Source organism: Sinocyclocheilus rhinocerous, unplaced genomic scaffold, assembly GCF_001515625.1.
Source record: "Sinocyclocheilus rhinocerous isolate Xijiao unplaced genomic scaffold, SAMN03320098_v1.1 scaffold1075, whole genome shotgun sequence".
In the NCBI taxonomy this organism is placed as follows: domain Eukaryota; kingdom Metazoa; phylum Chordata; class Actinopteri; order Cypriniformes; family Cyprinidae; genus Sinocyclocheilus; species Sinocyclocheilus rhinocerous.
In genome coordinates, this window is record NW_015645062.1 from 16,583 (window position 1) to 29,102 (window position 12,520).

General features: G+C 41.7%; 1 protein-coding gene across 1 annotated transcript in view; it reads right to left on the reverse strand.

Annotated features, from left to right (window-relative positions):
* Window positions 1-1,902: 1,902 nt before the first annotated feature.
* Window positions 1,903-12,520, reverse strand: part of lypla1 (lysophospholipase 1) — a 53,519-nt gene continuing 42,901 nt past the window's right edge. Inside the window, exons 9-10 of the mRNA XM_016508520.1 lie at window positions 3,459-3,632; window positions 1,903-2,837 (exon numbers count right to left, since the gene is read on the reverse strand). Of these exons, the coding sequence (XP_016364006.1) occupies window positions 2,784-2,837; window positions 3,459-3,632 (228 nt within the window). The 3' untranslated portion in view covers window positions 1,903-2,783. The remainder of the gene's footprint in view (window positions 2,838-3,458; window positions 3,633-12,520) is intronic.

The following is a 12,520-nucleotide window of genomic DNA, read 5'->3' on the forward strand; positions in this document are numbered from 1 at the left end:
TGTTAAATACCCTGCCTCCACTACATAGGCCTATGTTTGTCACATCATTATAAGTGTTTGATCACCACATTTGAGTTATCATTGCAAAAATGTGTTTATGTATATATACTATATACTGTATTCTATATACAGTACCAGTCAAACGTTTGGACACACGAATGGGAAGTGTGTCCAAACTTTTGACTATACTGTACTATAATCAGGGGTGCACATAAGTTTTTCAGCCTGGTTCTCATATGAGAACCTGGAGACTTGGTTGTGACCCATCAAATATAACTATAAAAAATAAATTAATAATAGTGATAATATTATTGCACTTTATTTATTTATTTTAAATAAAATAATAAACTAAATAATAGTGTGAATATACTATTTTATTTTAAAATAAAAAGGGAGTATTAAATACAAATACAATTATTTTATAGTAATCTTAAAATAAAATGCTAATATTTTTATCATTATTATTTTAATTTGAACCTTAATTGTTATTTTTAATTTGAATTATTTTAATTTTTCATTTTCAAACTTAAAATCAGCAAGCTTTTATTTTGGCGGGTTGCCGGCAAGTAAGTACATGCGCTTCCGGGTTCCGGGTTTAACGCTGCCGATTGTAGAGCGTCAGTGAATGAAATGTCAGTTTTGCATTGTGCTTTGAAAATGTTAGCGGGTAGCCTAGATTTATGCTTTCAGTGTGAATAGAAATCTTATACAGTACAGTCGATCTAAAATGGTAATTGAGCATTAACAGCTGTCAACCATGTCAGTACGCAAACGCGCGCTCTGAACTCACACAGCGCATTTCTTATTTTGGTCGCGCATGCGGACCTGCGGACCACTTATCTGCGCCCGTTTATAGGTACACTATAATTACAGAAACGTACACCCACCCAGGGACGCGGGAAGTAGGGGTGCTGAGGGGGCTGCAGCACCCCGTTTTCACATGGTTGCAAATGCAACGCCAAGTTTGTTCATTTAAATGTATTCAGTTTTAGCATTTAATAATTTATTTGTAATGATCTCTGAAATGTAAATTGTAAGTGGGCTATAATAAACCCATGTTTATCTTTATAAACATGATTAATTTTACTTGTGATGTTTTCTATATGGGATGATTAGCCCAATCCTCATGAACACGTGACGCTGGCGCGTGGTATCAGACATGAACTGTACAGAATGCGAACAAGATTAACTTTAATACAAGGAGATAATGGCGCTACGGCGTAGGTCCGACGCAGAAGTATAAATCAGCCTTAATCCTCATGAACACTGTGACGCTAGCGCGTGGTATCAGACATGAACTGTACAGAATGCGAACAAGATTAACTTTAATACAAGGAGATAATGGCGCAAAAGCGAATTTCAGATTTTTTTTAAATGCCCATCCCAGCAAAAACTTTCCAAAATCGGCATCCAAACAACACCAGCCCCAGCACGAGCACCAACGTAATTGAACCAGCCCCGCCAAACCCCCCTTGGACTTGGGGGGCCCTTTCACCCAACACAGACACACACAGCACCCCCAAACGAAAACATCTTACCGAGCCCCTGCGTACACCTTAAATTCAGTAAACTTACGTAGTTCTTTGCGGGTTGTAATCTAAAGCGTTAGGCCTACCGGACTTTTCAATAGGCTTTTGGATTATTGCAAAAAATATGCTCTGTGTGCAACCATAGTTCATGAAACTTACAAGTTTTGTCCATCAAGATAATCTTCACAAAATAATAGAACTTTTATGAATTTTGAAGCCTAAATAAAAGCGCCAGAACTTAAAAGCTAAACTTAGGCTATAAACGAACTACAGCACCACGGACGCTTGCCTTGGGGTTGGACTAAAATATTCTGTTATTTCTGGTCATAAAGATAGGAGTAAGACATCATTTAAAACTGCAACGGTTCTCCTTTTATTTAAATATACTCACAATAAAAACAAAACCATGCCTTTGTAAAATAAAGCAAAACAATATGCGCTTTGCTGTCTTGGTTTCCTTAAACTAGTGGATTTAAACCTAATTTAACATTCTAAGTTTGTCGATTAACAGATAGGAAATGAACATCGTAAAGATTAAGAATTAGCTCAGTCAGTGGAGAGTAGGTGGACTTTAGTGGCTGCTGGAATGCATTCGATCACATGAGCATCCACATTATGAATGCAATCTGGTCGAATGAGTTTTCCATTACCTCTGGAAGGGGTCGAAAGTGGACAAGCATAAAGCATTTTAGAGCCCATCTTTATGTAGCATTATCCAATTATGATCAGATTGATGAAAACACATTTTAACACCAGGTGTAAACAGGGCATAACATCAACATCAAAGTAAAAAGTGAAGGGAAAAAAAGTCTGTGGGAGGCCATTCCCTCCCAGACCTGATCGGAGCCTTCAGGATTCTCTCTTTGGGCCATTCCTGTGATGTTACAGGGTTCATCCTTAAGGGTCAGGGAGTTTATGGCCCCAGGTCACATAACAAAACTTTTGGGCTCATCAGATGCTACAAAGTAGAGCAGGGGTGTCAAAATCAGTTCCTGGAGGGCCATTTAATTAGGGTTGAATCTAAACTCTGCAGGGCTGCGGCCCTCCAGGAGTTTGACACACCTGGTGCAGAGTATTTGGAAAGCAATACATTTTCATTTAATTATAAACAACATGCAATTAAGTGTCTAAAAACACTACATGCACTTTAGTATATTTTTAATATAGTATCTTAATAATAAGTACTCTAAGAAGGTAAGAACATCTTTTGTGTACTTTTTTTGTTAAATGGACAATTACAGTATAAATGGTTGATTAATTGATTTTGGGGAGCTGCTTCTTAATAAACTGCTTGATGTCCATCATTTCCTGTTGAAAGAAAAGGAGGAGGAAATCAGTTTAAAATGTTTCAGTATGTTCTAAATAAATCCAATTAATGCATTCAAATGCCCTGTTCAAAAACATAGTGAGTAACCTACATAGGAAGCATTTTTAGGCTGTCATCCATTTAATAAAAAAAATTAAAGTAGTTGGTTGAAGCAAGAAGAAATCCAATGAAGTGTCACACACAGTGCTGAAGCCTATCCCAGTGTATCTTTAGGACAGGGCTAACAAACACATTCACGCTATTGCTTACACTTATGGGCAATTTAGAATCTCCAATTCATCTAAGCTGCTGTTTTTGACTGTGGGGGAAACAGAGTCCTGGTGGAAATCACTCCAACACAAGGAAGAAAAGAAATGCCTACTGGTCAGAAAGGGGCAGCCTGGACTTGAACCGGAGACCTACCACTGAGTTACCATGTTGCTAGCTTAACAGTCACTTATGAGGTTCAATAATGGTTTGGATAAAGCCTTAGAAGATAGATAACTTCCTATGTAGACACTAAGCAGTAGACAGCAAGGCAACTCATTAGATTTTGGAACAGAGCTACTGTATTCTGAATAATAAAAAAACAAGAGTAAATAATAAACTTGATTTATGCAAACCTCAGGACATGCACAGTGAGGCATTCTAGAGTATGTTTTAAAAGTGATATTGGAGGGATTCAGCATGACTTTGAGTTTCTCTACAGTGAGACGGCCAAAAATAAGAGGAACCAGAGGATCTGCTTCGCCATGACACTGCAGCACCGATATATCCTTATTATTGCTAATCATTGACTACAGAATAGAGACAGCAAGAGAGAACAGACAGAAGAAAAAAAAAATCACATATGAATATCATCATAAAACAGCATTTGTAACCTACATTACTTCTGTTCGGAAACATATTTTTTTTGTAAAAAAGATTCAAAGAAAAATTGTATCAACCTAAAACTGACTGAAGTGGACATTTCATACCAGAATGGAGCCAGATTTGAATGAGATGTTGGATTTGGTGGACAACAGCTATCAATTTCTGAGGAGCCTTTTGACAAATGTTTTCTTTACTGTTTTAGTGTAGCAGAGAATAATAATTATGAGTGAATATTGTGCTGCGCCTTATCATTGAAAGGCTGCATATGGGCAAGGAGTTCTTGCCCAGAACAGAACCATACCACAAACCCAAAAAGTAGCCCAATTGTCAGTTATTTATGACAACAGTGGTCCTGACTTCTTTTGTTGCAGAGGCCTTTCATGTCATTTACATGTGTCACGCACTATATTTTTGTTAGTGGGAATGTAGCGAGGAGACGAGGAGACGCAGGAGTAACTCGAACAAACAGACTTTAATAAACAAAAGGGCAGGGAACATCGGGAACGTAGGAGACATGGAATGACGTAAGACACTGAACAAGGAAACCAGGAACAGAACACTCTTTAAATACACAACTGAACGAGGGGATAACGAGGCACAACATTTTAATTAGAACATTTCAGAACATTTTATTTATGATTATATTTATTTGTCCAATTACATTTGAGCCCCTGAAAATGGGGGGACTGTGTATAAAAATGGTTGTAATTCCCAAGCATTTTATGTTATATTTTTGTTCAATCCCTTGAATTGAAGCTTAAAATCTGCACTTCAATTTCAAATATATATGGACCTAACTACACACGCATACACATACATATATGCATATACACACACACACACATTAGGGCTGTCAGTTTAACGTGTTAACTTAATTAGTTATGAAAAAATAACGCGATTAAAATATTTTAACGCAGCTAACGCACTGGCCCCGCCCCAGACCTGTACGTCATCTGACATTTCATACAGTTGACTGTTGACAAATATGATGCAAGGCAACAACTTCATAAATGCAATTATGCCCTAAAATTCAAGATATTTGGGGCAGACATGCTCCTGTATGAGTGTCTCATATTTATATCACATGATAAGCGATATCACACGAGTAGCTAGAGCAATATCACACGAGTGCTCTTTGTCCTGAATAGAGAATGTGAAGCTAAGTCACGCCGCGTTGCATGCTGGGGCGCCGCCGGCATTCTGAGAGGATCACCCTCTGCTACAAATGCTGAAATTAATACGGATACCTGCTTATCTTTTGTTTTGTTGTTGCCTTTAAGTTAAATATTCGCATTCTTCATTGTATCGTTTGCAGGGAAGAGAAGCTATTTTATCGCTTCACATAATTAGATTTTTTTTCTCTTAAGTTTTGTAGAATTTCATTTATAATTTTGATCTGATTACAGTGAAAACAGTGTCGCCCGCTGGACGCACGCTTCTGCTTCAGCCATCATATGGTAGATTATCCAAATAAAGTGTTTGTTCAACAAGCTGACAGAAGTCGATCCATTTCTTTGTTGTAAACGTTTTAATGACAAGTATAATTGTTGTCATTGTATATTAATATTTCCATGGCCACGGAGGAGAATCCTAGATTGTGGGCCACATTCAGCAGACACAAGCACACTTTATTTTATATTTATTTCAACAAATGACAACTAAAATGAAATCCCTGGAAGCTTGTGAACAGTTTTGTAGCATTTTAAAATGCTGGTTTAATGTATTAAGACAGTGATGCTAAATGACATGCAGATGAAGCCAGAATATTAACGCAACTTGTTTTATCGTTACACGTTAAGCGTTATCCTCCCTTTAGAAAATCGTAATGAAGAAAAAGCTTATGCATTAAGACAGTATTTAAAGTTCATATTTTGGGTTCAGTTTTTCTGCAGATATTATGCTTTATTAGTAAGGTGTGTACAGAATGTGGTCTTTTAATGTCTTGGTACATTAGGCATTCTTTATATGAATGGAAAACGCTTAACGTGTAAATAAACACGTTGCGTTCACATTTTGGGCTTATGTAGGTATCTGCACGTAGCATATGCTTTACAATTTTGTCTTTATCACGGTCTTGGTACATTAAGCCACATGAAGCCTTATTTGTGTTAAGTGTTTTAATGTCCCTGTTCAAGTTCTGCTAATTCACAAGCTGAGTGAGTCATACTCACGAAGGTGATGTTAATTATTAAACCAAACAAAATCAAAACTTAAAAAAAAAAAAAAACGCAGCAACATGATACTTTTATTAAGTGACAGGCAGTGGGTTTAATCGGTGACATTTTTAATAGATTTACTATCCGGCGTCTGCTTGTCATCTCCGCGACCTGCTTCCCTTGGGGTTTTTAGACAGAGAAAAGGCAAAAAAATACACTGCATTGTCCAGTTTTCTCTCAGAACGATGATCGGAGTTACTTTTGCAATTCTCGATGCAGCAAGAATGACATACAATGGTGACATTTTCCACAATCACGACAGAAAATGAAAATACTGCCCTGAACTCAATAGCGGAGAGGCAGCGCAATCCTCTCAGTATGGCGGATAAACAAAGCAGTTCCCTCTTGAGCTTTCACGAGACATCACGGAGATATTTCTCCATTATGGGAACTCCTTCCCTTCCAACCTTTCCTGAAGTCCTATTGGCTCCCGCCAGTCCAAATGACTGGCCAATTGACTCGAAGTATGCAAATCGCATGCAAATACTGACGAGCTCGAGAGGCAGTATAAAATGCGGTGCACGCGACAATTACGTCAGAATCTTCTACTTCACCTGTTGAATTCACTATGGCAACAATCTGCAAAATCTGCGCGGGACCAATAGAGCCGCCGGATCAGCACGACTACTGCGACGCCTGCCTGGGCCTGACCCATGCCGAGGCGGCGCTGGACAAGTCCAACTGCGGGCATTGCGCGGACCTTCCGGCCCGCGTGCTCCGGACCCGCCGCGATGTGGCTCGCGGCCTATTCGGGATGAGGCCCACTGCCGCCAGCGTGCCGCTGGTGGGCCCTCCCGGTGACGGGAGCGTCGTCTTGTTGCTCCACCAACCCCAACGGTCGCTCCGGTCCCCGGTCTCACTCCCCAAGGACTGCTTCCGCCTTCCTTCCAACATCGCGGAGTTTGTGTCCTTTAGCCAGGAGGAGGGGAATGACTCGATGTCCATCTCGGCCTCGGAGAGGGAGGGGATTGGGCGGGATCGGAGTCCGATCAGCCGGACAGCATGGGGCCCCCAGACCTCCAGGAGGAGCTCATGAGGGTTCTGTCAAGGGCTGTCCAGGAGTTGGAGCTTACCTGGAGTCCTCCAGAGGAGCCTGCCAGGAGTAAGCTTGACTCCTGGTATTTCAGGTCCACCCGGAAAGCTGACTCGAGGACGTCGGTCCCCTTTTTCCCCGACGTACATGAGCAGCTGGTAAAAACATGGTCTGCGCCCCAATCAGCGTGCGTCCACTCTGCCACACAGGCCATTTTTTCCCACGTGGATGGGGCGGAGGCTCACGGGTACGTGCGCTCTCCCCCAGTCGAGGAGAGCGTCGCTGCGCACCTGTGTCCTGCAGCAGCCAAGACCCTACGCTCAGACATCAGCCTCCCTTCAAAGCCGTGCAGGACTACCGCCCACCTTGCCAATAAAGCGTATGCGTCTGATGGCGAGGCGGCTTCCGCGCTGCACGCCATGGCAGTGCTGCAGGTTTTTCAGGCGAAGCTCCTGCAGGCAGCGGAGGGCGGAGCCCTCACGGCAGAGACCATTAAGGATCTGCGTGCGGCGACGAGGCGAAGCTTCTGCAGGCAGCGGAGGGCGGAGCCCTCACGGCAGAGACCATTAAGGATCTGCGTGCGGCGACGGACTTCGCGCTGATGGCGACAAAGCGAGCGGCCCAGGCTGTGGGTAAGGCCATGGGTTTTATGGTCGTCCTTCAGAGGCACCTTTGGATAAACCTAACTGACCTCAAGGATGCTGACCGTAAAGTGCTGCTGAACGCTCCTGTGACTCCCTCCGGTCTTTTTGGTGACGCCGTGGAGTCCATTACTGAGCGCTTCGCGGAGGCTCAAAAGCGCGCCAAAGCCATGAGTCACGTGATGCCGAGGCACGCTTTCCAGCAGCAGCCCCAGGCCAGCGACCGCGGCGATGACGGCTACTGCTCCTCGCCAGGAGCTGGATGTCCGGAGGAAGGCCTGGGGTCCCGGGAGGAAACGCCACGGCCAGCGGAGGAGCCCGCGACGTGACTCTCACCTGCCGCCGGCTGCTAAGCCGTCGTCCTGACGGTCTGAAGAGAAGAGGAGAGTGCGCGAGAGGCCCGGCTCCCAAGCGCCACAAGTTCATGTTTTCAAATGTTTGTGTGTTGGATGTTCATTCAATAAAAATGCATACATTCTCACAAAAAGAGCTATTTCCTCCTCACTCAGTCAATGCGGTGCCGCTCGCCCCGCCTCAGAGCAGTGCAGAGCCGCCGCACACACACTCTCCGGCGCATCCAACGACCAAGCCGCTAAAGCCGCTATGTCAGTACCTGAGCGTGTGGGAAGTTATTCTGGGAATCTCGTGCTGGCTACTCTGTGTGATAGAGCGTGGGTATACCTTTCAATTCAGACGCAGACCACCCCATTTCAATGGCGTGGTGCAGTCTCTAACATTGCCCCGAAACGCCCTGGTTCTGAGACAAGAGGTATTATCATGTTATGCGTTATACTGCTTAACACCGTTATCTCTGTGCAACCCCCGACAGTAATGTTGTTGCTTCTGCCCTGTTCTCAGCGCAGCCAAATTAATTGCGATTAATCGCAGAACATCATGCGATTGATCACAATTAATTTAATTTAAAAAAAGAGAGCGTAATCGTTGCCCAGCACTAATTAATAGTTATAGACACTGCAGGTATCTTTATGCAGTTCTCCCTTGTAGTAAGAATGGAATGTGCAATATATGTATAACAGATATTAAAGTGAATCCTGCTTTATTCTGTCTTTTACCTGCTAAGATGCTAGCCTTTCTACTGTGTGTGTAATGAACCATACTGATAAGAGCCAGGCAACCTTGAAGTACAGATAAGTGTTCGGTGTGTATGTGTGTGTGTCGGCATCTTTCTCTGTGTTAGATGAGAAGACTGTCCTGGAGAAGTTCGTCATCTGCTGCCATTCTGATCAGGAATAGGTCTCTGGAGAGACCTGTTACGTCTGACCCCCTGATCTCTGTCGCCTAAATGATCACTTAGAGATATGCTTTGAGTTTTACGTCCATATGTGGAGATTTACTAAGTTATCTAGGTTTCGGCCAACCAGAATGTTCCTACCCTATGTATTGACACAATTAGTGACCTCTGTTAGAGTATAATTACTGGTGTTTCGAGCATGTAAGCAGAGCGGCCCACAAACTCCACTTATCTCCACCTATCAGCTGCGAATTGTGTGTGTTCTATCTTCGCTGAGTGTGTAACCTGTACAGGCTGCTCGTAGCCTCTCTCATGGCGGGATTGAATATCGTTCCCATAACGGAGAAATATCTCCGCAGAGCGGCCCACAAACTCCTTGCGAGTGTTAAAGCTGACTTCTGACTTCAAAACGGGAAAAAAAAACTTTAAAGGTATAGTTCACCCAAAAAAAAAATTATGTCATCATTCACTCAAACTTAAATGACTTACTTTCTTTTGTTGAACATAAAAGAAGGTATTTTAAAGACTGTTGGTAACAAAGCTGTTTTGGTTACCAATGACTTCCATTGCATGAATGAAAAAAGAAAATGAGATGTTTCTCAAATTATCTTCTTTTGTGTTCCATAGTTTATGTTAGGCCGTTGTAGCCTAAACGTTTATGTGTAATAAATTTTATGTTGAATCAAATAAAATATTTCTTTCTAAAGATACTATTTGTAATGTCTACTTAATTTCTCATTTAACACAAAAATAGCATTAAATAATCTTTTGGGGGTATTTTCACAGCCAAATGTTATTTGCGATTAATTCGATTGATTAATCGACACATCATGTAATTAATTAGATTGAAAAAATGTATCAACTGACAGCCCTAATACACACACACACACATAAAGGTGCATCTCAAAAAAATCAGAATATTGTGGCTTGAAAGGGCTTAAAGATAGAGATCTACTGTAAATTAGAAAAATGTTGGGCATGACCGAAAGTTTATGTGGGGTGTAAATATACTTGTCTAATTAATGCCCATTATTGTTCTGCGTTTATCACTCTCTTAGTGATAGCTGCTTTACGGAGCCATATCGTGTTTTCATAGTCTAGTCTAGTCTTGTTATTACCTGTTTCCTGATTCCTGCCTGTGTACCTTGGATTATCTATTGTTTTACCGTTCGGACTCTGTTTGCCCCTGCCTGGACTATTGTTGCGTACCTGGATTATCTCTCTTTGCCTTGCCCTGTTGGATATTGTTCACCGGAGTTTGATCACGTCTGTCTTTGATGTCTCATTCCCGCTCTCTGGGAACCGAGGTAACGATAGTAACCGGAGCGTTTTCCAGAGCTCAGCGCGGCGTGACGTCAGCTTCACATTCTCTATAGGCCTAGCACAAGTGCAAATTTGATTTTATACAGCAGTTCAGTAAATAAGAAGTTAATATTGTGTTATATTTTAAACACAATATTGTCTGTTTTTGCCAACAAAAATATTACCTATATAGCCACAGCAGAACTGTTATCTCCGAGCAACACAGCTGTGTTTAGTTTCTGAATGAATCCGCGTTTTGAACGAATACAAAGCTGTTTTGGTTACCAATGACTTCCATTGCATGAATGAAAAAAGAAAATGAGATGTTTCTCAAATTATCTTCTTTTGTGTTCCATAGTTTATGTTAGGCCGTTGTAGCCTAAACGTTTATGTGTAATAAATTTTATGTTGAATCAAATAAAATATTTCTTTCTAAAGATACTATTTGTAATGTCTACTTAATTTCTCATTTAACACAAAAATAGCATTAAATAATCTTTTGGGGGTATTTTCACAGCCAAATGTTATTTGCGATTAATTCGATTGATTAATCGACACATCATGTAATTAATTAGATTGAAAAAATGTATCAACTGACAGCCCTAATACACACACACACACATAAAGGTGCATCTCAAAAAAATCAGAATATTGTGGCTTGAAAGGGCTTAAAGATAGAGATCTACTGTAAATTAGAAAAATGTTGGGCATGACCGAAAGTTTATGTGGGGTGTAAATATACTTGTCTAATTAATGCCCATTATTGTTCTGCGTTTATCACTAAGAGATATTGTGTTATATTTTAAACACAATATTGTCTGTTTTTGCCAACAAAAATATTACCTATATAGCCACAGCAGAACTGTTATCTCCGAGCAACACAGCTGTGTTTAGTTTCTGAATGAATCCGCGTTTTGAACGAATTGTGTGAACCAATGATTCAAAGGCCCATTCATAAAGTAAGCCCTTTACTGAATTCTTGAATGAATCAGCTTTTTGAACGAATCAAATAAAGACATTGAAGGAGTGGATTCTGGATTCATCAGGACCTTCATCAAGATATTAATTATATGGGCTCTTGTGTGATTATTAATCAAGCTATTAATCAGTATTTAACCTTCTAGATTGTTTGATGATGGAATAAGTAGTAGTTTCTAGATATATTAATAGTAGGGCTGGGCAAGTTAACTCATTATTATCGCGTTAACATTAATTGATTAACGCCGACAATAATTTTATCGCGCGTTAACAGTTTTTTATTATTATGAAAGTCCATTGCTCACTATGGGTCACAGGAGGGATGGGATGTTGATCAGTATTGGCTTGGGATGGGTGTCATCACGCGTCTCAACCAATGAGAGCATTTGGGGTGGGTCTAAGACTGCAGCAGCGCTCACATGAAGCACTCACGACTTCATAAGTGGGTAATAGGAAGTTTCCGATATCACGTGAAGACAGCAGAGAAGCGCTCTCGCTCAGCACAGTGGATTCCTGATTCCTGCCTGTGTACCTTGGATTATCTATTGTTTTACCGTTCGGACTCTGTTTGCCCCTGCCTGGACTATTGCTGCGTACCTGGATTATCTCTCTTTGCCTTGCCCTGTTGGATATTGTTCACCGGAGTTTGATCACGTCTGTCTTTGGACTACTCTTGTGTTTTGCCCGTGCCATACCTGTTTGCTGGTGTTTCGACCCTGCCTGTGTTATTGACCACGTCTCTGTCTAATAAAGCTTGCAAATGGATCTGCACGTCTCTCGTCTCGTTCGCCCTGTTACAGAATACTCGGCCACACAAGGATCCAGCAGCTTTTCAGAAGAACATTGGCCAGGTATGGACACAGCACAAATATTAGTAGCTCTTAAACAAGGCCTGCGTTCGCTGGAGAACTACATTCAAGAGTATCTAGCCATTGCCTATTACTCTGACTTACCGGACTGTTTGTTGATTGAGTTTTTTTGCGAAGGTATTAATCAACCGCTGATGTCTAAGCTTAGACGCGAGGGTCCGCGTTCATCACTCTGTCAGTTTATGGACTATGCTTTGTTGTGTGTTGGCTCTTCATTCACTGTGGGTGTCGCTCGCGAGGAACGCGACACCGCGTCTGTGACTGAAATGGCGGACGCACCAGAACACACTCACATAATGGCGGCTACAACAATGGACACTGTTCGCAAAATGGCGGCCACAACAACGCACCGTCATTTCTCATTTGCCATTCCTGAGTCAAGTCACGTCACAGTTGATCGTCATGAATCAAGTCAAGTCACAGTTGATCGTCATGAGTCAAGTCAAGTCACAGTTGATTACCCTGAGTCAAGTCACGCTGAGAGCTGATCTCCCAGAGTCTCGTCACGTCTCAGCTGATCT